The sequence below is a fragment of the Triticum dicoccoides genome, chromosome 4B (genome assembly GCF_002162155.2).
Source record: "Triticum dicoccoides isolate Atlit2015 ecotype Zavitan chromosome 4B, WEW_v2.0, whole genome shotgun sequence".
NCBI classification, from domain to species: domain Eukaryota; kingdom Viridiplantae; phylum Streptophyta; class Magnoliopsida; order Poales; family Poaceae; genus Triticum; species Triticum dicoccoides.
The window spans coordinates 454,276,859-454,297,285 of record NC_041387.1 but is presented as its reverse complement, the minus strand read 5'-3'; the positions used below and the strand labels follow the sequence as shown (position 1 = coordinate 454,297,285).

Below are 20,427 nucleotides of genomic sequence, written 5' to 3'. Positions count from 1 at the left end.
CCAAATGAAGTCCAATTGCCACGAAACTTTTTGATGATTTTTTTTGGACATAAGAGACCCTAGAAGCTTCGAGAGGGCCAGAAAATGAAGGAGTGGCCCACAAGGCACCAGGGCGCGCCCTGGTGGCTTATGGGGCCCACGTTCACCCGTTTGACCTAATTCCAGCTCTATAAATCTATAAAATTGGGAACCAAGAAAGTGCCACCCAAAACCCTTTTCACAGCGCCGCAAGTTCCTATTCTTGAGAAATCCCATCTAGGGGACTTTTCTGGCACTTTGCCAGAGGGGGATGTTGGAAATATGCCCTAGAGGCAATAATAAATAAGTTATTATTATATTTCTTTGTTCATGATAATAGTCTTTTATTCATGCTATAACTGTATTATCCGGAAATCGTAATACACATGTGAATACATAGACCACAATATGTCCCTAGTGAGCCTCTAGTTGACTAGCTCGTTGTGATCAACAGATAGTCATGGTTTCCTGGCTATGGACATTGGATGTCGTTGATAACGGGATCACATCATTAGGAGAATGATGTGATGGACAAGACCCAATCCTAAGCATAACACAAAGATCGTGTAGTTCGTTTGCTAGAGCTTTGCCAATGTCAAGTATCTCTTCCTTTGACCATGAGAGCGTGTAACTCCTGGATACCGTAGGAGTGCTTTGGGTGTATCAAACGTCACAACGTAACTGGGTGACTATAAAGGTGCACTACAGGTATCTCCGAAAGTATCTATTGTTTTATGCGGATCGAGACTGGGATTTGTCACTCTGTGTAAACGGAGAGGTATCTCTGGGCCCACTCGGTAGGACATCATCATATGTGCAATGTGACCAAGGAATTGATCACGGGATGATGTGTTACGGAACGAGTAAAGTGACTTGCCGGTAACGAGATTGAACAAGGTATTGGATACCGACGATCGAGTCTCGGGCAAGTAACATACCGATAGACAAAGGGAATTGAATACAGGATTGATTAAGTCCTTGACATCGTGGTTCATCCGATGAGATCATCGTGGAACATGTGGGAGCCATCATGGGTATCCAGATCCCGCTGTTGGTTATTGACCGGAGAAAGTCTCGGTCATGTCTACATGTCTCCCGAACCCGTAGGGTCTACACACTTAAGGTTCGGTGATGCTAGGGTTATAAAGGAAGCTTGTATGTGGTTACCGAATGTTGTTCGGAGTCCCGGATGAGATCCCGGACGTCACGAGGAGTTCCGGAATGGTCCGGAGGTAAAGATTTATATATGGGAAGTCCTGTTTTGGTCACCGGAAAAGTTTCGGGTGATATCGGTAATGTACCGGGACCACCGGGAGGGTCCCGGGGGTCCACCAAGTGGGACCACCTGCCCCAGAAGGTTGCGTGGGCCAAGTGTGGGAGGGGACCAGCCCCTAGGAGGGCTGGTGCACCCCCCACAAGGGGGCCAAGGCGCAAGGGAGAGTGGGAGGGGGCAAACCCTAGTCCAGATGGGCCTTAAGGCCCACCTAGTGGGCGCCTCCCCTCTCTCCCCCTCTTGGCCGCCTCCCCAAGTCCCATCTAGGGCTGGCCGCACCCCTTGGGGTGGGAAACCCTAAAGGGGGCGCAGCCGCCTTGTCCCCTATATAAATAGAGGCATGGGGCTGCCCATAACACATGAGAACTTCTCCTCTCGTTGGTGCAGCCCTGTCTCTCCTCCTCCTCCTCTCCCATGGTGCTTGGCGAAGCCCTGCTGGATTGCCACGCTCCTCCATCACCACCACGCCGTTGTGCTGCTGCTGGACGGAGTCTTCCTCAACCTCTCCCTCTCTCCTTGCTGGATCAAGGCGTGGGAGACGTCACCGGGTTGTACGTGTGTTGAACGCGGAGGTGCCGTGCGTTCGGCACTTGATCATCGGTGATTTGAATCACGACGAGTACGACTTCATCAACCCCGTTCACTTGAACGCTTCCGCTTAGAGATCTACAAGGGTATGTAGATGCACTCTCCTTCCCCTCGTTGCTGGTCTCTCCATAGATAGATCTTGGTGACACGTAGGAAAATTTTGAATTTCTGCTACGTTCCCCAACAGTGGCATCATGAGCTAGGTCTATTGCGTAGATTCTTTGCACGAGTAGAACACAAAGTAGTTGTGGGCGTTGATTTTGTTCAATATGCTTACCGTTACTAGTCCAATCTTGTTTCGACGGTATTGTGGGATGAAGCGGCCCGGACCGACCTTACACGTACTCTTACGTGAGACAGGTTCCACCGATTGACATGCACTTGGTGCATAAGGTGGCTAGCGGGTGCCAGTCTCTCCCACTTTAGTCGGAACGGATTTGATGAAAAGGATCCTTATGAAGGGTAAATAGCAATTGGCATATCACGTAGGTAAGAAACGTTCTTGCTAGAAACCCATAGCAGCCACGTAAAACATGCAACAACAATTAGAGGACGTCTAACTTGTTTTTGCAGGGTATGCTATGTGATGTGATATGGCCAAGAGGAATGTGATGAATGATATGTGATGTATGAGATTGATCATGTTCTTGTAATAGGAATCACGACTTGCATGTCGATGAGTATGACAACCGGCAGGAGCCATAGGAGTTGTCTTTATTTTTTGTATGACCTGCGTGTCATTGAAGAACGCCGTGTAACTTACTTTACTTTATTGCTAAACGCGTTAGCCATAGAAGTAGAAGTAGTCGTTGGCGTGACAACTTCATGAAGACACGATGATGGAGATCATGATGATGGAGATCATGGTGTCATGCCGGTGACAAGATGATCATGGAGCCCCGAAGATGGAGATCAATGGAGCTATATGATATTGGCCATATCATGTCACAACTATATAATTGCATGTGATGTTTATTATGTTTATACATCTTGTTTACTTAGGACGACGGTAGTAAATAAGATGATCCCTTACAAAATTTCAAGAAGTGTTCTCCCCTAACTGTGCACCGTTGCTACAGTTCGTCGCTTCTAAGCACCACGTTATGATCGGGTGTGATGGATTCTTACGTTCACATACAACGGGTGTAAGACAGTTTTACACAGCGAAAACACTTAGGGTTAACTTGACGAGCCTAGCATGTGCAGACATGGCCTCGGAACACGGAGACCGAAAGGTCGAGCATGAGTCGTATAGTAGATACGATCAACATGAAGATGTTCACCGATGATGACTAGTCCGTCTTACGTGATGATCGGACACGGCCTAGTTGACTCGGATCATGTGATCACTTAGATGACCAGAGGGATGTCTATCTGAGTGGGAGTTCATAAGATGAACTTAATTATCCTGAACATAGTCAAAAGGATTTTGCAAATTATGTCGTAGCTCGCGCTTTAGTTCTACTGTTTTAGATATGTTCCTATAGAAAATATAGTTTGAAAGTTGAAAGTAGCAATTATGCGGACAGTAGAAAGCTTATGTCCTTAATGCACTGCTCAGTGTGTTGAACCTCGAACGTTGTCTGTGGATGTTGCGAACATCTGACATACACGTTTTGATAACTACGTGATAGTTCAGTTAAACGGTTTAGAATTGAGGCACCAAAGATGTTTTTGAAACATCGCGAAACATATGAGATGTTTTGAGGGCTGAAATTGGGATTTCAGGCTCGTGCCCATGTCAAGAGGTATAAGACCTCCGACGATTTTCTTAGCCTGCAAACTAAGGGAGAAAAGCTCAATCGTTGAGCTTGTGCTCAGATTGTCTGAGTGCAACAATCACTTGAATCGAGTGGGAGTTGATCTTCCAGATGAGATAGTGATGTTTCCCCAAAGTCATTGCCACCAAGCTGCTAGAGCTTCGTGATGAACTATAACATATCAAGGATAGAGATGATGATCCTTGAGGTATTCGCGTTGTTTGACATCGCGAAAGTAGAAATCAAGAAGGAGCATCAATTGTTGATGGTTGATGAAACCACTAGTTTCAAGAAGGGCAAGGGAAAGAAGGGATACTTCATGAAACGGCAAATCAGCTGCTGCACCAATGAAGAAACCCGAGGTTGAACCCAAATCCGAGACTAAGTGCTTCTGTAATAAGGGGAACAACCACTGGAGCAGGATTACCCTAGATACTTGGTAGATGAGAAGGCTGGCAAGGTCGATAGAAGTATATTGGATATACATTATGTTAATGTGTACTTTACTAGTACTCCTAGTAGCACCAGGGTATTAGATACTGGTTCGGTTGCTAAGTGTTAGTAACTCGAAATAAAAGCTACGGAATAAAACGGAGACTAGCTAAAGGTGAGCTGACGATATGTGTTGGAAGTGTTTCCAAGTTTGATGTGATCTAACATCGCACGCTCCCTCTACCATCAAGATTAGTATTAAACCTGAATAAGTGCTCTTGCACCTAAAGGAATAGTTTATTGAATCTTGATCGTAGGGATACACATTTTCATGCCAAAAGATATAAGATAGTAATGATAGTACCACTTACTTGTGGCACTGCCATGTAAGTCATAATGGTATAAAACGCATGAAGAAGCTCCATGTTGATGGATCTTTGGACTCACTCATTTTTGAAAAGTTTGAGACATGCGAACCATGTCTATTGGTATATATGCATGAAGAAACTCCATGCAAATGGATCGTTTGGACTCACTTGATTTTGAATCACTTGAGATATGCAAATCATACCACATGGACAAGATGACTGAAAAGCCTCACTTTTAGTAAAGTGGAACAAGATAGCAACTCGTTGGAAGTAACACATTTTGATGTGTGCAGTCCAATGAGTGCTGAGGCATGCAGTGAATATCGTTATGTTCTTACTTCACAGATGATTTGAGTAGATGTTGAGTATATTTACTTGATGAATAACGAGTCTGAATTATTGAAAGGTTCAAGTAATTTCAGTGTGAAGTTGGAAGATCGTCGTGATAAGAGGATAAAAATATCTATGATATGATCATAGAGATGAATATCTGAGTTACGAGTTTTGGCACACAATTAAGACATTGTGGAAATTGTTTCACAATTAATACCGCCTGGAACACCATAGTATGATGGTGTGTCCGAACATCATAGTTGCACCCTATTGGATATGATGCATACCATGATGTCTCTTATCGAATTACCATTATTGTTCATGGGTTAGGCATTAGAGACAACCACATTCACTTTAAATAGGGCACCACGTAATTCCGTTGAGATGACCGTATGAATTATGGTTTAGAGAAACCTAAGTTGTCGTTTCTTAAAAGTTTGGGGCTGCGACGCTTATGTGAAAAAGTTTCAGGCTGATAAGCTCGAACCCAAAGCGGATAAATACATCTTCATAGGACAACCCAAAAACAGTTGGGTATGCCTCCTGTCTTAGATCCGAAAGCAATAAAGGATTGTTTCTAGAATCGGGTCCTTTCTCGAGGAAAAGTTTCTCTCGAAAGAATTGAGTGGGAGGATGGTGGAGACTTGATGTGGTTATTGAACCGTCACTTCAACCAGTGTGTATCAGGGCACATGAAGTTGTTCATGTGGCACCTACACCAATTGAAGTACAAGCTTATGATAGTGATCATGAAGTTTCGGATCAAGTCACTACCGTACCTCGTAGGGTGACAAGGATGCGTACTGCTTCAGAGTGGTACAGTAATCCTATCTTGAAGGTCATGTTGCTAGACAACAATGAACCTATGAGCTATGGAGAAGCGATGGTGGGCCCAAATTCCGACAAATGGTTAGAAGCCATGAAATCCGAGATAGGATCCATGTATCAGAACAAAGCATGGACTTTGGTGGACTTGCCCGATGATCGGCAAGCCATTGAGATAAATGGATCTTTAAGAAGAAGACGAACGTGGACGGTGATGTCACCATCTATGAAGCTCGACTTGTGGCGAAGAGTTTTTCACAAGTTCAAGGAGTTGACTACGATGAGATTCTCTCATCCATAGCGATGCTTAAGTCCGTCGGAATCATGTTAGCATTAGTTGCATTTATGAAATCTGGCAGATGGATGTCAAAACGAGTTTCCTTACCAGTCTTCGTAAGAAAAGGTTGTATGTGATACAATCCGAAAAGTTTTGTCGATCCTAAGGATGCTAAAAAGGTATGCTGGCTCCAGCGATCCTTCTAAGGACTGGAGTAAGCATCTCGGAGTTAGAATGTGCGCTTTGATGAGATGATCAAAGATTTTGGTGTATACAAAGTTTATGAGAAACTTGTATTTCCAAATAAGTGAGTGGGAGCACTATAGAATTTCTGATGAGTATATGTTGTTGACATATTGTTGATCAGAAATGACGTAGAATTTCTGGAAAGCATATAAGGTTATTTTGAAAGTGTTTTTCAATGGAAAGCCTGGATTAAGCTACTTGAACATTGAGCATCAAGATCTATAAGGATAGATCAAAATTCTTAATAATACTTTCAAATGAGCACATACCTTGACATGATCTTGAAGGTGTTCAAGATGGACCAGTCAAAGAAGGAGTTCTTGCCTGAGTTGTAAGGTACGAAGTTAAGACTTAAAGCTCGACCACGGCAGAATAGAGAGAAAAGACGAAGGTCGTCCCCTATGCTTAAGACGTAGGCTCTTCAGTATGCTATGCTGTGTACCGCACCTGAAGTGTGTCTTGCCATGAGTCAGTCAAGGGGTACAAGAGTGATCCAAGAATGGCTCACAGGACAGCGATCAAAGTTATCCTTAGTAACTAGTGGACTAAGGAATTTTCTCGATTATGGAGGTGGTAAAAGAGTTCGTCGTAAAGGGTTATGTCGATGCAAGCTTGACACCTATCCGGATAGCTCTGAGTAGAGAGACCGGATACATATAATGGAGCAATAATTTAGAATAGCTCCAAGTAGAACAGTTATTTGGAATAGCTCCAAATAGAGCGTGGTAGCTGCATCTAGGAGATGACATAGAGATTTGTAAAGCACACACGGATCTGAAAGGTTCAGACCCGTTGACTAAAACCTCTCTCACAAGCAACATGATCAAACATAAAACTCATTGAGTGTTAATCACATAGTGATGTGAACTAGACTACTGACTCTAGTAAACTCTTGGGTATTAGTCACATGGCGATGTGACCTGTGAGTGTTAATCACATGGCGATGTGAACTGGATTATTGACTCTAGTGCAAGTGGGAGACTGTTGGAAATATGCCCTAGAGGCAATAATAAATAAGTTATTATTATATTTCTTTGTTCATGATAATAGTCTTTTATTCATGCTATAACTGTATTATCCGGAAATCGTAATACACGTGTGAATACATAGACCACAATATGTCCCTACTGAGCCTCTAGTTGACTAGCTCGTTGTGATCAACAGATAGTCATGGTTTCCTGGCTATGGACATTGGATGTCGTTGATAACGGGATCACATCATTAGGAGAATGATGTGATGGACAAGACCCAATCCTAAGCATAGCACAAAGATCGTGTAGTTCGTTTGCTAGAGCTTTGCCAATGTCAAGTATCTCTTCCTTTGACCATGAGAGCGTGTAACTCCTGGATACCGTAGGAGTGCTTTGGGTGTATCAAACGTCACAACGTAACTGGGTGACTATAAAGGTGCACTACAGGTATCTCTGAAAGTATCTATTGTTTTATGCGGATCGAGACTGGGATTTGTCACTCCGTGTAAACGGAGAGGTATCTCTGGGCCCACTCGGTAGGACATCATCATAATGTGCACAATGTGACCAAGGGGTTGATCACGGGATGATGTGTTACGGAACGAGTAAAGAGACTTGCCGGTAACGAGATTGAACAAGGTATCGGTATACCGACGATCGAATCTCGGGCAAGTAAAATACCGCTAGACAAAGGGAATTGTATACGGGATTGATTGAGTCCTTGACATCGTGGTTCATCCGATGAGATCATCGTGGAACATGTGGGAGCCAACATGGGTATCCAGATCCCGCTGTTGGTTATTGACCGGAGAACATCTCGGTCATGACTACATGTCTCCCGAACCCGTAGGGTCTACACACTTAAGGTTCGATGACGCTAGGGTTATAAAGGAAGTTTGTATGTGGTTACCGAATGTTGTTCGGAGTCCCGGATGAGATCCCGGACGTCACGAGGAGTTCCGGAATGGTCCGGAGGTAAAGATTTATATATAGGAAGTCCTGTTTCGGCCATCGGGACAAGTTTCGGGGTCATCGGTATTGTACCGGGACCACCGGAAGGGTCCCGGGGGCCCACCGGGTGGGGCCACCTGCCCCGTGTTGGAAATATGCCCTAGAGGCAATAATAAATTGATTATTATTATATTTCCTTGTTCATGATAATCGTTTATTATCCATGCTAGAATTGTATTGATAGGAAACTCAGATACATGTGTGGATACATAGACAACACCATGTCCCTAGTAAGCCTCTAGTTGACTAGCTCGTTGATCAATAGATGGTTACGGTTTCCTGACCATGGACATTGGATGTCGTTGATAACAGGATCACATCATTAGGAGAATGATGTGATGGACAAGACCCAATCCTAAGCCTAGCACAAGATCATGTAGTTCGTATGCTAAAGCTTTTCTAATGTCAAGTATCATTTCCTTAGACCATGAGATTGTGCAACTCCCGGATACCGTAGGAGTGCTTTGGGTGTGCCAAACGTCACAACGTAACTGGGTGGCTATAAAGGTACACTACGGGTATCTCTGAAAGTGTCTGTTGGGTTGGCACGAATCGAGATTGGGATTTTGTCACTCCGTGTAAACGGAGAGGTATCTCTGGGCCCACTCGGTAGGACATCATCATAATGTGCACAATGTGACCAAGGGGTTGATCACGGGATGATGTGTTACGGAACGAGTAAAGAGACTTGCCGGTAACGAGATTGAACAAGGTATCGGTATACCGACGTGATCTTGACGTGAGCACATGCCTTGACGTGATCTTGAAGGTGTTCAAGATGGATCAGTCAAAGAAGGAGTTCTTGCCTGAGTTGTAAGGTATGAAGTTAAGACTTAAAGCTCGACCATGGCAGAATAGAGAGAAAGGAACGAAGGTCGTCCCCTATGCTTAAGACATAGGCTCTACAGTATGCTATGCTGTGTACCGCACCTGAAGTGTGCTTTACCATGAGTCAGTCAAGGGGTACAAGAGTGATCCAAGAATGGATCACAGGACAGCGGTCAAAGTTATCCTTAGTAACTAGTGGACTAAGGAATTTTCTCAATTATGGAGGTGGTAAAAGAGTTCGTCGTAAAGGGTTACGTCGATGCAAGCTTAACACCTATCCGGATAGCTCTGAGTAGAGATACCGGATACGTATAATGGAGCAACAATTTAGAATAGCTCCAAGTAGAACAGTTATTTGGAATAGCTCCAAATAGAACGTGGTTGCTGCATCTAGGAGATGACATAGAGATTTGTAAAGCACACACGGATCTGAAAGGTTCAGACCCGTTGACTATAACCTCTCTCACAAGCATAACATGATCAAACCCAGAACTCATCGAGTGTTAATCACATGGTAAATGTGAACTAGATTATTGACTCTAGTAAACTCTTTGGGTGTTAGTCACATGGGGATGTGACCTTGAGTGTTAATCACATATCGATGTGAACTAGATTATTGACTCTAGTGCAAGTGGGAGACTGTTGGAAATATGCCCTAGAGGCAATAATAAATTAGTTATTATTATATTTCCTTGTTCATGATAATTGTCTTTTATTCATGCTATAACTGTATTATCCGGAAATCGTAATACACGTGTGAATACATAGACCACAATATGTCCCTAGTGAGCCTCTAGTTGACTAGCTCGTTGTGATCAACAGATAGTCATGGTTTCCTGGCTATGGACATTGGATGTCGTTGATAACGGGATCACATCATTAGGAGAATGATGTGATGGACAAGACCCAATCCTAAGCCTAGCACAAAGATCGTGTAGTTCGTTTGCTAGAGCTTTGCCAATGTCAAGTATATCTTCCTTTGACCATGAGAGCGTGTAACTCCTGGATACCGTAGGAGTGCTTTGGGTGTATCAAACGTCACAACGTAACTGGGTGACTATAAAGGTGCACTACAGGTATCTCCGAAAGTATCTATTGTTTTATGCGGATCGAGACTGGGATTTGTCACTCCGTGTAAACGGAGAGGTATCTCTGGGCCCACTCGGTAGGACATCATCATATGCGCAATGTGACCAAGGAGTTGATCACGGGATGATGTGTTACGGAACGAGTAAAGTGACTTGCCGGTAACGAGATTGAACAAGGTATTGGATACCGACGATCGAGTCTCGGGCAAGTAACATACCGATAGACAAAGGGAATTGAATACAGGATTGATTAAGTCCTTGACATCGTGGTTCATCCGATGAGATCATCGTGGAACATGTGGGAGCCATCATGGGTATCCAGATCCTGCTGTTGGTTATTGACCGGAGAACGTCTCGGTCATGTCTACATGTCTCCCGAACCCGTAGGGTCTACACACTTAAGGTTCGGTGACGCTAGGGTTATAAAGGAAGCTTGTATGTGGTTACCGAATGTTGTTCGGAGTCCCGGATGAGATCCCGGACGTCACGAGGAGTTCCGGAATGGTCCGGAGGTAAAGATTTATATATGGGAAGTCCTGTTTTGGTCACCGGAAAAGTTTCGGGTGATATCGGTAATGTACCGGGACCACCGGGAGGGTCCCGGGGGTCCACCAAGTGGGGCCACCTGCCCCAGAAGGTTGCGTGGGCCAAGTGTGGGAGGGGACCAGCCCCTAGGAGGGCTGGTGCGCCCCCCACAAGGGGGCCAAGGCGCAAGGGAGAGTGGGAGGGGGCAAACCCTAGTCCAGATGGGCCTTAAGGCCCACCTAGTGGGCGCCTCCCCTCTCTCCCCCTCTTGGCCGCCTCCCCAAGTCCCATCTAGGGCTGGCCGCACCCCTTGGGGTGGGAAACCCTAAAGGGGGCGCAGCCCCCTTCTCCCCTATATAAATAGAGGCCTGGGGCTGCCCATAACACATGAGAACTTCTCCTCTCGTTGGTGCAGCCCTGTCTCTCCTCCTCCTCCTCTCCCATGGTGCTTGGCGAAGCCCTGCTGGATTGCCACGCTCCTCCATCACCACCACGCCGTTGTGCTGCTGCTGGACGGAGTCTTCCTCAACCTCTCCCTCTCTCCTTGCTGGATCAAGGCGTGGGAGACGTCACCGGGCTGTACGTGTGTTGAACGCGGAGGTGCCGTGCGTTCGGCACTTGATCATCAGTGATTTGAATCACGACGAGTACGACTTCATCAACCCCGTTCACTTGAACGCTTCCGCTTAGAGATCTACAAGGGTATGTAGATGCACTCTCCTTCCCCTCGTTGCTGGTCTCTCCATAGATAGATCTTGGTGACACGTAGGAAAATTTTGAATTTCTGCTACGTTCCCCAACAGGGGAATCAATCATGGAGGGGTTCTACATCAACCTTGTTGCCCCTCCGATGATGTGTGAGTAGTTTACCACAGACCTACGGGTCCATACTAGTAGCTAGATGTCATCTTCTCTCTCTTTTACAATGTTCTTCTTCATGTTCTTGGAGATCTATTTGATGTAATCACTTTTTGCGGTGTGTTTGTAGGTATCCGATGAATTGTGAGTTTATGATCAGATTATCTATGAATATTATTTGAGTCTTCTCTGAAATCTTTTATGCATGATTATTATAGCTTTGTATTTATCTCAGATCTATTGATTTGAATTGGCTAACTAGATTGATTTTCCTTGCAATGGGAGAGGTGCTTTGTAATGGGTTTGATCTTGCGGTGCTCAATCCAGTGACAAAAAGGGACATGGCACGTATTTCTATCGTTGCCATTAAGGATAAAAAGATGAGGTTTATTCATATTAATTGACTTTACTTTGTCTATATCATGTCATCTTGCTTAAGGCGTCACTCATTTCTTTATGAACTTGATAGTCTAGATGCATGTTGGATAGCAGTCAATATATGGAGTAATAGTAGTAGATGCAGGCAAGAGTCGGTCTACTTGTCTCGGATGTGATACCTATATACATGATCATTGCCTTAGATATCGTCATGATTATTCGCTTTCCTATCAATTGCCTAACAGTAATTTGTTTACCCACCGTATGCTATCTTCAAGAGAGAAGCCTCTAGTGGACACTATGGCCCCGGGTCTATCTAAATCATATATTAAAATCCAAAAATATATTGATGTACTTTTATTTTATTTTATTTTGTGTTTTTATTTATCTATGTATCACTACGAAATTTGATCATTGCAATTAACCGCCAAGGGATTGACAACCCCTTGTTTGCGTTCAAGAATTTTGTATTTTGTGTGTAGGTACCGCTAACGAGCTGTTGTGTGGTTCTCCTACTGGATTGATAACCTTGATTTCTAACCGATGAAAATACTTATCTTTACTGTACTGTATCATTCCTTCTCTTCGGAGAAATCCCAACGCAGCTCACAAGTAGCACTTGGTGGCAAGGGGCCAGAACTAGACGTACCTAGGCTACCGTTGGCAGATTGCTAAACCATGATCACCTCTCATCACCGCCACAACGCTCCATCCACCTTGTTTCTCATCGTCGCCCATGAAGTTGTATCACCTGTCGATGCCACAACCCTTGGGAGGGTTCACAAAGCCACCCATGGATCGTTGTCGCCGTCGGCCAGACGGGCTTTGTCCGACAACCTCACTTGAACGAGGCGAGAGGAGCGTGGTCGGTTGGTAGCGAAAAAAGGACGTCGGCTGGCCGCCTGAGTTGCCCAACCGGTGAGTTGGGATTTTCATTAGACTTTAATTTATCAGTGGAATTTTATTGGACTATTATAAGGGTGCATACTCTTTTTATTTTGAAAAGAGAAGATTTCAAAGCACACTTGATAGTTTCTGTACCAATTAATTCTTATATAGATCAATGTTAGGTTGTCCGAGTTTTTCGTCTTAGACTGTATCTTATCACGAAAACTAAGCAAAATATGATGTGCACCATATTTAATAAGAAAAGAGAGAGCTATTATATTTTAATCTAGATATAACTCTTAGCACCAAAACCAAGACAAATCATACCTTTTCGCTCACAAAACACATTAAATTAGAGGGTTTTTTAGATACGACAATATGATACAACCAATTCGAGGAGCCATATCTGACTACAGATTCAATGCATATGATATAACTTAAGATATGATGCATTGGAAGTGCCCTTTTCGGAACATATCGATGTCTTATATGTTCTTTTTATTTTTCTTAGCCATATGGCCGTATTGTTTTTGAAGTGTTCTGGCTTGCATTTATACAGTTGGGTATTAGCCATCTTTGTAGTCGTGAAACATGTTAAATGCAACATCTATTGCTGATTTACTTATATAAACCTTCAACGTTTGTAACCTGAGTCTTATTCTAGGAAAAGAAGAGAATTAGGATTGGTCTAGTTTTAGGAAATAGGAGCACATATTTATTCTCACATGAACTATACATTGGAACGCCATTAAATATCAACAAGCTATTTTCACTAAACGGCGTAGCTATTCTTTTCTAATGTATTTAATATAAGCTTTTAAGCCAAATGGGCAACCGCCACCGACCCATGTACTAAAACCATCTTCAATGGCTGATTTTGTTGTAGTGTTCTTAGATGCAACAATATGATATAATCAAATAAAATAGAGGAGCTATATCTAAATACATGTTTAATGCTTATGATATAGCTTAAGATATGATGCACTCAGAGTGCCTCTTTAGAAATATATCGATGTCTTCTTACACTTTTTTTTCTTAGCAAACAAGCTAGATTTAAAAAGGAAGTGTTTTAGCTTACATTTATACAACTGAATAGTATTACTCGTATTTACTTATATAAGGGTTGCTGGATTTTTTTTTCCGGACTTGGTCTAGTTTTAGGAAATAGGAGTACATATTTATTCTGAAACGAACGATACATTTGGAAGGTCATTGAGTACTAACAAGCTATTTTCTCTAACCGCGTAGTAATTAAACTAGCTTTAATTGTACAAGTTATTTTGAACTAATTGCACTTTTTTTATTAGGCTAGTTCAATGAATTTTGGTTCCGCCATAGTTGGTAAAAGAAGAAAATATTTACTCATCTTCTGATGTTGGGCCACTATACATACATAGCATAATCAAACCCACATACTAGTATTTCTTCATGAACAATGTACGTAAAATTACTATAATGATGGGAACGACCCGCATGATGAGTGAATTACATTAAGCGCGTCTATATATTACAAAAACTAGGCCAACGCCCTTGAGAATATTACTAGTGATGACTGTACATTTACAATGCTAAAATTTGCAATGGCATGCGTTATTTTGTTGAGCATTGTGCGCCCTCCAAAACCACAAAGGCCACAAACTTCTTATCTAAAAATTATCCGGCCCTGCTGCCCTGCCCCGAAGAAGCCCCGGAATCTTAGCACCTTTTCGAGCATCACCTCTGAACATTCTCCTCCACCAGCACCACACGCACAGCCTCTCAAAACCCCCACAAAAAAGAGAAAAGCCACAAGAAAATCCGAGACCTCCCAAATTAATCCAGGGGAAACCCCCTAATCTAATTGTTTCCCCACGTTTCCATTTCGCCATTGCTAAAAACGGCCCGCTAATTTCCTCCCTAAACCCCCAGCGATTAACAGGAATCACTCCTCGCGTTCGTGGCCACGAGAGACTCAAGGACCGACCGGGATCCAACGGCGGGGGAAGCCCTCAAGAAACCGACGGCCCGGATCGCCGGGCGGCGGGGTTGCGGAAACCACTCGCGCATGTAGGAAAAAGGAACCGCGGCCGCTCTCTCGCGTGGGAGGATGCTGCCTCTCGTTGGATCGGGGATGGGAAAACAGGTGGACGGTGGCGAGTGGAGGAAGCGGTCGTTGGCGTGTGGGCGACTGGGTGCAGGCGGTGGGCGCGTGGGGATTTAACAGGGAGCAGCAGGTGGCGGGGGGTTGGGGGGGTTTAAGAAGGGGGTTGGTTTTGAGGGGTTTTGGCCAAACCACACCACACATCCGCAACAGGGGAGGGGAGAACCGGAGGAGGAGGAGGAGAGAGGGAAAATAAATAAAAAGGGACAAGCCACAAGAGAGAAGCGAAGGCCAGGGGAGGGAAGGGGAGCCAAGGGAAGCGAGCGAGGGAGGAATAATCCAGCGCGCGGTTGCCTGCCTGCCTGCCTGCCTGTTGGGTGCGGGATCTCGCCGGAGGGTTCCGCCGCGGAGCCCCGTACGGTGATCCGGGGCCGGTTGGTGGGGGCGATCGGAGGCCGCCGTGGATCTCTGCCTCTGAGGTGAGTCCGGCGACGGGACTCCGTCGAATTGTGCTGAATTGCGAGCCTCTGCGCCTGGGCCTCGCCTTCTTTGCTTGGGTTTGGGGAATTCGGGGAACTGGGGCTGCCTGGGGTTTTCTCCCGGCCTCCCGGGAGGTCTCGGGTCCATTCCTGCCTGGAACTCTGTTGCTCCGGTGTGATCGGCGGGTTCTGACGCCGCCCATGCGGAGAATTCGGGCAATTTCGAGCGGGGGGTCGCGCATTTCGAGCTGTTCGTCTCAGGTCGCCCCATTTTGGACGAAATTCGCGTCGAATTGCGGGAATTAGGCGCCAAGATCCGATCTGGCGCCCAGCGATTTGAGAATTCTTGCTTGGTTTTCAGCCACTGGGCTTGCTCTTCTTTCCCTCTTTTTTTTTAACCCACGCGTCCGCTTTCCTTTTGGCAGTTGCTTAATCTTCACGGATTCCGATGCATGTGAGTTTTTTTAAAGGCTTTTCTCTTTGATCGCTTGGCGTGCTGGTTTGCCCGGCGAATTTATTTTCTTGGGTGCATTTAATACGGCGGCGAAACCATTTCAACCGAAAGATTGTTCTCTTCGCTTAGTAATTTGGATCACGAGAGCAAGTACGGATTCTCTCCATTTCCTGTGTTCTTTTGATGAAACCAATTGGGTTTGGAGCGCAGTTGGTTTAAAAAATTCTCATCATTTTGGACGCTCCACGCCCGGGCCTATCCTCCTGGGGTTTTGGGACTCCAATTTTTTTTGTAATTAATTGCACTGCTAACTATGATCATCCCCTGTTTAATTAATCAAGGGTTTATCCGAGATTTATCCTGACTTCTTGCGGAGATCCCAACGAATGATCTTTCCTTTTTGTACTATAGCAACCGGAGTACGTATCTTTTGTTGTAATAATTGCTAACGGGATTTTAATAATTTATTTGCAGATCTGTGTTCTGGGACAAGCCATGAACAGCGGAACCACCGGTTGTTAACTCTGTAAATTACAAGCAACCGAAACGAGGCGCAAGAAGAATGGTGTTCCAGAAGAGGACGTCGTCGGAGATGGAGTCGTGCGGCGGAAGCCACGTCGCGGAGATGCCGCGCGTCCCGAAATCCGCGAGGGTATGCAGTATGCGCCTTTCAGCGTCTAAATTTGGTCCTGCTGCTCCGGTTGGCGAGCCTGACAGCGATGGCGTCTCTTCTTGTTTCTTGAAATGTGCAGGGCAAGAGATCGGTTAGGAAGAAGGAGAGCCAGGGCCAGGCGATGTGCGCGTTTGACCTTCTCGCGACGGTGGCCGGCAAGCTGCTCGATGAGGGCGAGGGCTCGCTGGGGAACATGAGCGCCGGCTCCCCGGTCCTCGCTGCTTCTGCCAAGGATGTCTGCGTGAAGCAAGAGCAGTGCGACGAGGAGGGGAAGCACCTCAAGAATGATGTGATGGACCAGGATAGCTGCAATGAGAGCGCGTTGATCTCCCACATTGCGTCTCAGAGACTGGCGGATCACCATTCTCGGAAAGGAGAGGATCTGAATGAGGTTCCAAAGGCAAAGTCTGAGGCTGTGGACAAGGAACCCTCGATGATAAGTTGTACCAAGGCTGACTTGGGTAGTAATTTCGGGGCGATCGCGGACAGGTGGTCGCCTGAATCCGTGGAGTCAGGGGCCTTCACCGGGGATGCAGCGGCAAATGTGATGGCATTGGCCGCAGCAGCCTACAACAAGAACGCCCCCGACATGTACAATATTCTCGACCCCATGGATGTCGATGTGAAGCCGCCTCCGTTGGTCAGCTCTGACAGCACCGGCGAGATGCCATTATATGGTGGCAAAATTCACAAGTCCGTCTCTTTTCCGAGGGGTCCGAAAGGAGGAGCAGAGTATTCTGTAGATAGAGAGAATGATGATGATGATGATGATGATAAATCTTCTGGGTGCACGCATTCGAGCACCGCCACTAACAGGGGCTTGAGGCCCAATTGTACAGCTGACCAAAGTAGGGTGAAGAAGTTCCTCGCCTGTAAGTACAGGAAAGTTGCTCCTGCCAGAATGCACAAAGGAGATCTTTCCTATAGTGGTGAGCATTGGGTTATCTCACTATACTTTTCCTTTCAAGTAGCACTTCATTGATGACATACATGTTTAAACCAGCTTAATCTCACTTGAATTCTTTTTTCCTGCCAGATGCTGACCGGAAGCCTTCTTTCCGAAACAAGAAAATGTATTATACGCGGCAAAGGACCCAAAGGAGTACATTTAAGCGAAGGAAGATGTTGGATCGTCATTCAACTCTAGTATCTGAAGAATTTGCAAAATCAAATGCAAAGAGAACCACAAAGGTTAATGCAAGAGAACCACATGCTGCTTCCTTGGAAGGTTTGTTTTGATTGCACCTGTGCGTTCCTCTTCAATTTTATTTCTCTCTTGTCTTGTAACTTATTTCGGCGCAATATTTCTTCTGCAGCAAATAAGGGCAGCAACTCAATGCCATTCCATGGATCTTGTAAATCAAACGATTGCCATGGTATGTATAGTACCTTCAACCTTTTTTGGGGTATCTTTAATTATTAGTTAAACAATATCCTTATTTTTTTCCAGTGAAACTTAAGATCAAATCTTTCAAGGTTCCTGAACTTCTAATTGAGATCCCAGAAACTGCTTCTGTTGGATCACTGAAGGTATTTCCAGACATTTTGCTCTTGTTTTTTTTACTTGTTCATGCACATAAATAGACGCTGGAAGGATTTCCTTTTCCCCCTCAATGATTATTCGTGTGGTTTAATGTGTACTTTCGATGCAGAAAACTGTTCTGGAGGCAGTAAATGCCATGCTTGGAGGTCGTCTGCGTGTGGGTGTTCTTCACCATGGAAAGAAAATCAGGGATGATAGCAAAACCTTAATGCAAGCTGGGATTGATCATGATGATATGCTGGATAACATAGGCTTTTCACTGGAACCCAACTGTACACGGCATTCATCACAACTTGCAGCTCCTGAAGATATCGAATTCCTAGAAACTGTTGAAACCACTGAACCCCTAGCAAGGTATGGACTTATGCTCTAAAACAATAATAGTTGATTTTCTATAATTTGATATAAACCTTCAACATTTGTAACCTGAGTCTTATTGGTGCGCTTTATTGAATGCAGGATCGCACCTGCTGACTCATCCTCGAAGCACGGCGAAGTCGATGCCTCACAGGAGCTTGCATTGACACCCTTGACAGCTAATTACCAGGGAAATGATCATGATTCGGTGCACTCTCCTGGGGGCATCTCCTCACCTGAGAAAGCTTCAGCAAACTCGCGAGCTATTGTTCCAGTTACACCTGTAGATTCCAGCGCAGGGGCGATAGTTCCAGCAAACAAGGCAAAGAGATCATCGGAACAGGGGCAGCGTCGAATCAGACGTCCGTTCTCTGTTGCTGAAGTGGAAGCACTTGTGCTTGCAGTCGAAAAGCTTGGAACTGGAAGGTACACACCTTATTTCCTCATTCAACCTGGCACTGAAAATCTCTCTATTTTGTTTCTGACTAATTGTGTGATTTCATGCAGATGGCGAGATGTTAAACTTCGTGCTTTTGATAATGCCAAGCATCGGACCTATGTTGATCTTAAGGTAATTGCTGTCAAATACTTTACTTTGACTTTGTAAGTCTTCCTGTCAAATTAGATCAAATAAGCACATAGCTGTCACCCATTGTTAAAATTTTATTATGTTTGGCTCGACTATTTTACTCCTGTGGCAACAGCTAATTTCGGGGTTTGGGCAAGTTGGCAGATTCACAAACAGTTTGGTGCTTGTGGGTTTTAGGTTCCTTACCATGAAGGACAGTCTAACCGTACTGCTTTTCTGTTAGTACTAGAAGATTGTAGTTAGGCTCTATCTTTCTGGAAAACCAACCTTGTGTCCATCCTTATGATTCAGTTAGTGCTGTCCTCACGCATCAACTTTGTTGTTTGGAAGGGTCAAGTGGGCAGCAGTAGTAGCAGAATGGTTCACCTAGAAATAAAAGCAACCTACTCTTGCACGTCAACTAACTCCGTTGGGACTTTAGAAAAAGTCTCATCGAAGGTTGAGATAGCCTTTGGTTCGTTTACTAAAGCGGAAGCTTCTTGGCTTCTCAGCACCTGTAGGCAACTTGACTAGAATCCATTCTTTGGTCAAATTTGATGAATGAAGATGGTCAAGTTTGAACTGGCATGTTCTAACCGTGTCAAAATTCTCATCATGTCAACAGGACAAATGGAAGACGCTGGTGCACACGGCGAGCATCTCGCCCCAGCAGCGGCGCGGTGAGCCGGTGCCACAGGATCTGCTCGACCGGGTCCTTGCGGCCCAGTCCTATTGGTCCCAGCAGCAGGCCAAGCTCCAGCCTAAGACGCCCCCACTGGCTGAGGCTCGCCTGCTCACCTAATAACTCCCATCTCAGCAAATGGTCTCTTAAGAAACCATTCCAGCTTTTGTATAAAGTCAGTAAGTCAGCCAGTCAGCCCATTCAAAGGAGGTTAAGGAAGATAGTAGAAAAATATATACTACATAAAAAAAAGGTACAAGAAGTATTGACCGACCGAAAATTGTTGTAATATCTACTCACCAACTATTCTTTTAAGCCAGGGTTCTCTCTCCTTGTGAATTTAACCAAAGGAAAGGGTATTTCTTTGGCAAATTGTACATGATGATGATGATGGAAGAAGAAGATGATTCATTCCATGAACTGAGATCTGCAGTGACTACTACTAACTCACAATTCTCTGCAATTGTGCTAAAAAAGAAGAGAGAAGCTTCAGATTCTTTTGTTCAGTTCAATTCATTCTTTGTTAAGAGGATGAGAAAGGTGGACGGATAAGGAGGGAGGATCTGTGCTCCCCTTTTCCTATTTTTCTTCTTCTGTTACTACTTAGTTGTACTATTTTCCCTTCACCAATCTTGTAGCTATTTTGATCCCCTCAACATTGTACTTGATCAACTAACAATATTAAAGGAATTTTTTATGCATACCCATTGCACCCCTTAAATTATGTCTCTGGCATGTGCATCTTTGTTATTGCGATCATATAATTATTGTCCTTAGTTTTGAAAGTGATCCTGCTTGGGATCAGGCCGCAGAGTTTATTTATTGGTGTCCTGCGTAAGTACTGCCGCCAGAGGGTTTGATTATTGTAGATCCTTATCCACTGGCGTCAATCATAACACTCATGTGCCAAAAGTTTACCGCTTC

At 44.7% G+C, this 20,427-nt stretch overlaps 1 protein-coding gene across 1 annotated transcript; it reads left to right on the top strand.

Annotated features, from left to right (window-relative positions):
• The first annotated feature begins 14,951 nt into the window (after nucleotides 1–14,951).
• On the top strand, nucleotides 14,952–20,204 carry LOC119290832 (telomere repeat-binding protein 5-like). Its single transcript, XM_037569482.1, has 10 exons — nucleotides 14,952–15,226; nucleotides 16,155–16,332; nucleotides 16,433–17,282; nucleotides 17,390–17,581; nucleotides 17,670–17,729; nucleotides 17,804–17,883; nucleotides 18,006–18,250; nucleotides 18,356–18,679; nucleotides 18,761–18,824; nucleotides 19,447–20,204. The coding sequence occupies exons 2-10, from the start codon at nucleotides 16,243–16,245 to the stop codon at nucleotides 19,621–19,623; spliced, it is 2,082 nt and encodes a 693-aa protein (XP_037425379.1). The 5' UTR covers nucleotides 14,952–15,226; nucleotides 16,155–16,242; the 3' UTR covers nucleotides 19,624–20,204.
• The last annotated feature ends 223 nt before the right edge of the window (nucleotides 20,205–20,427 follow it).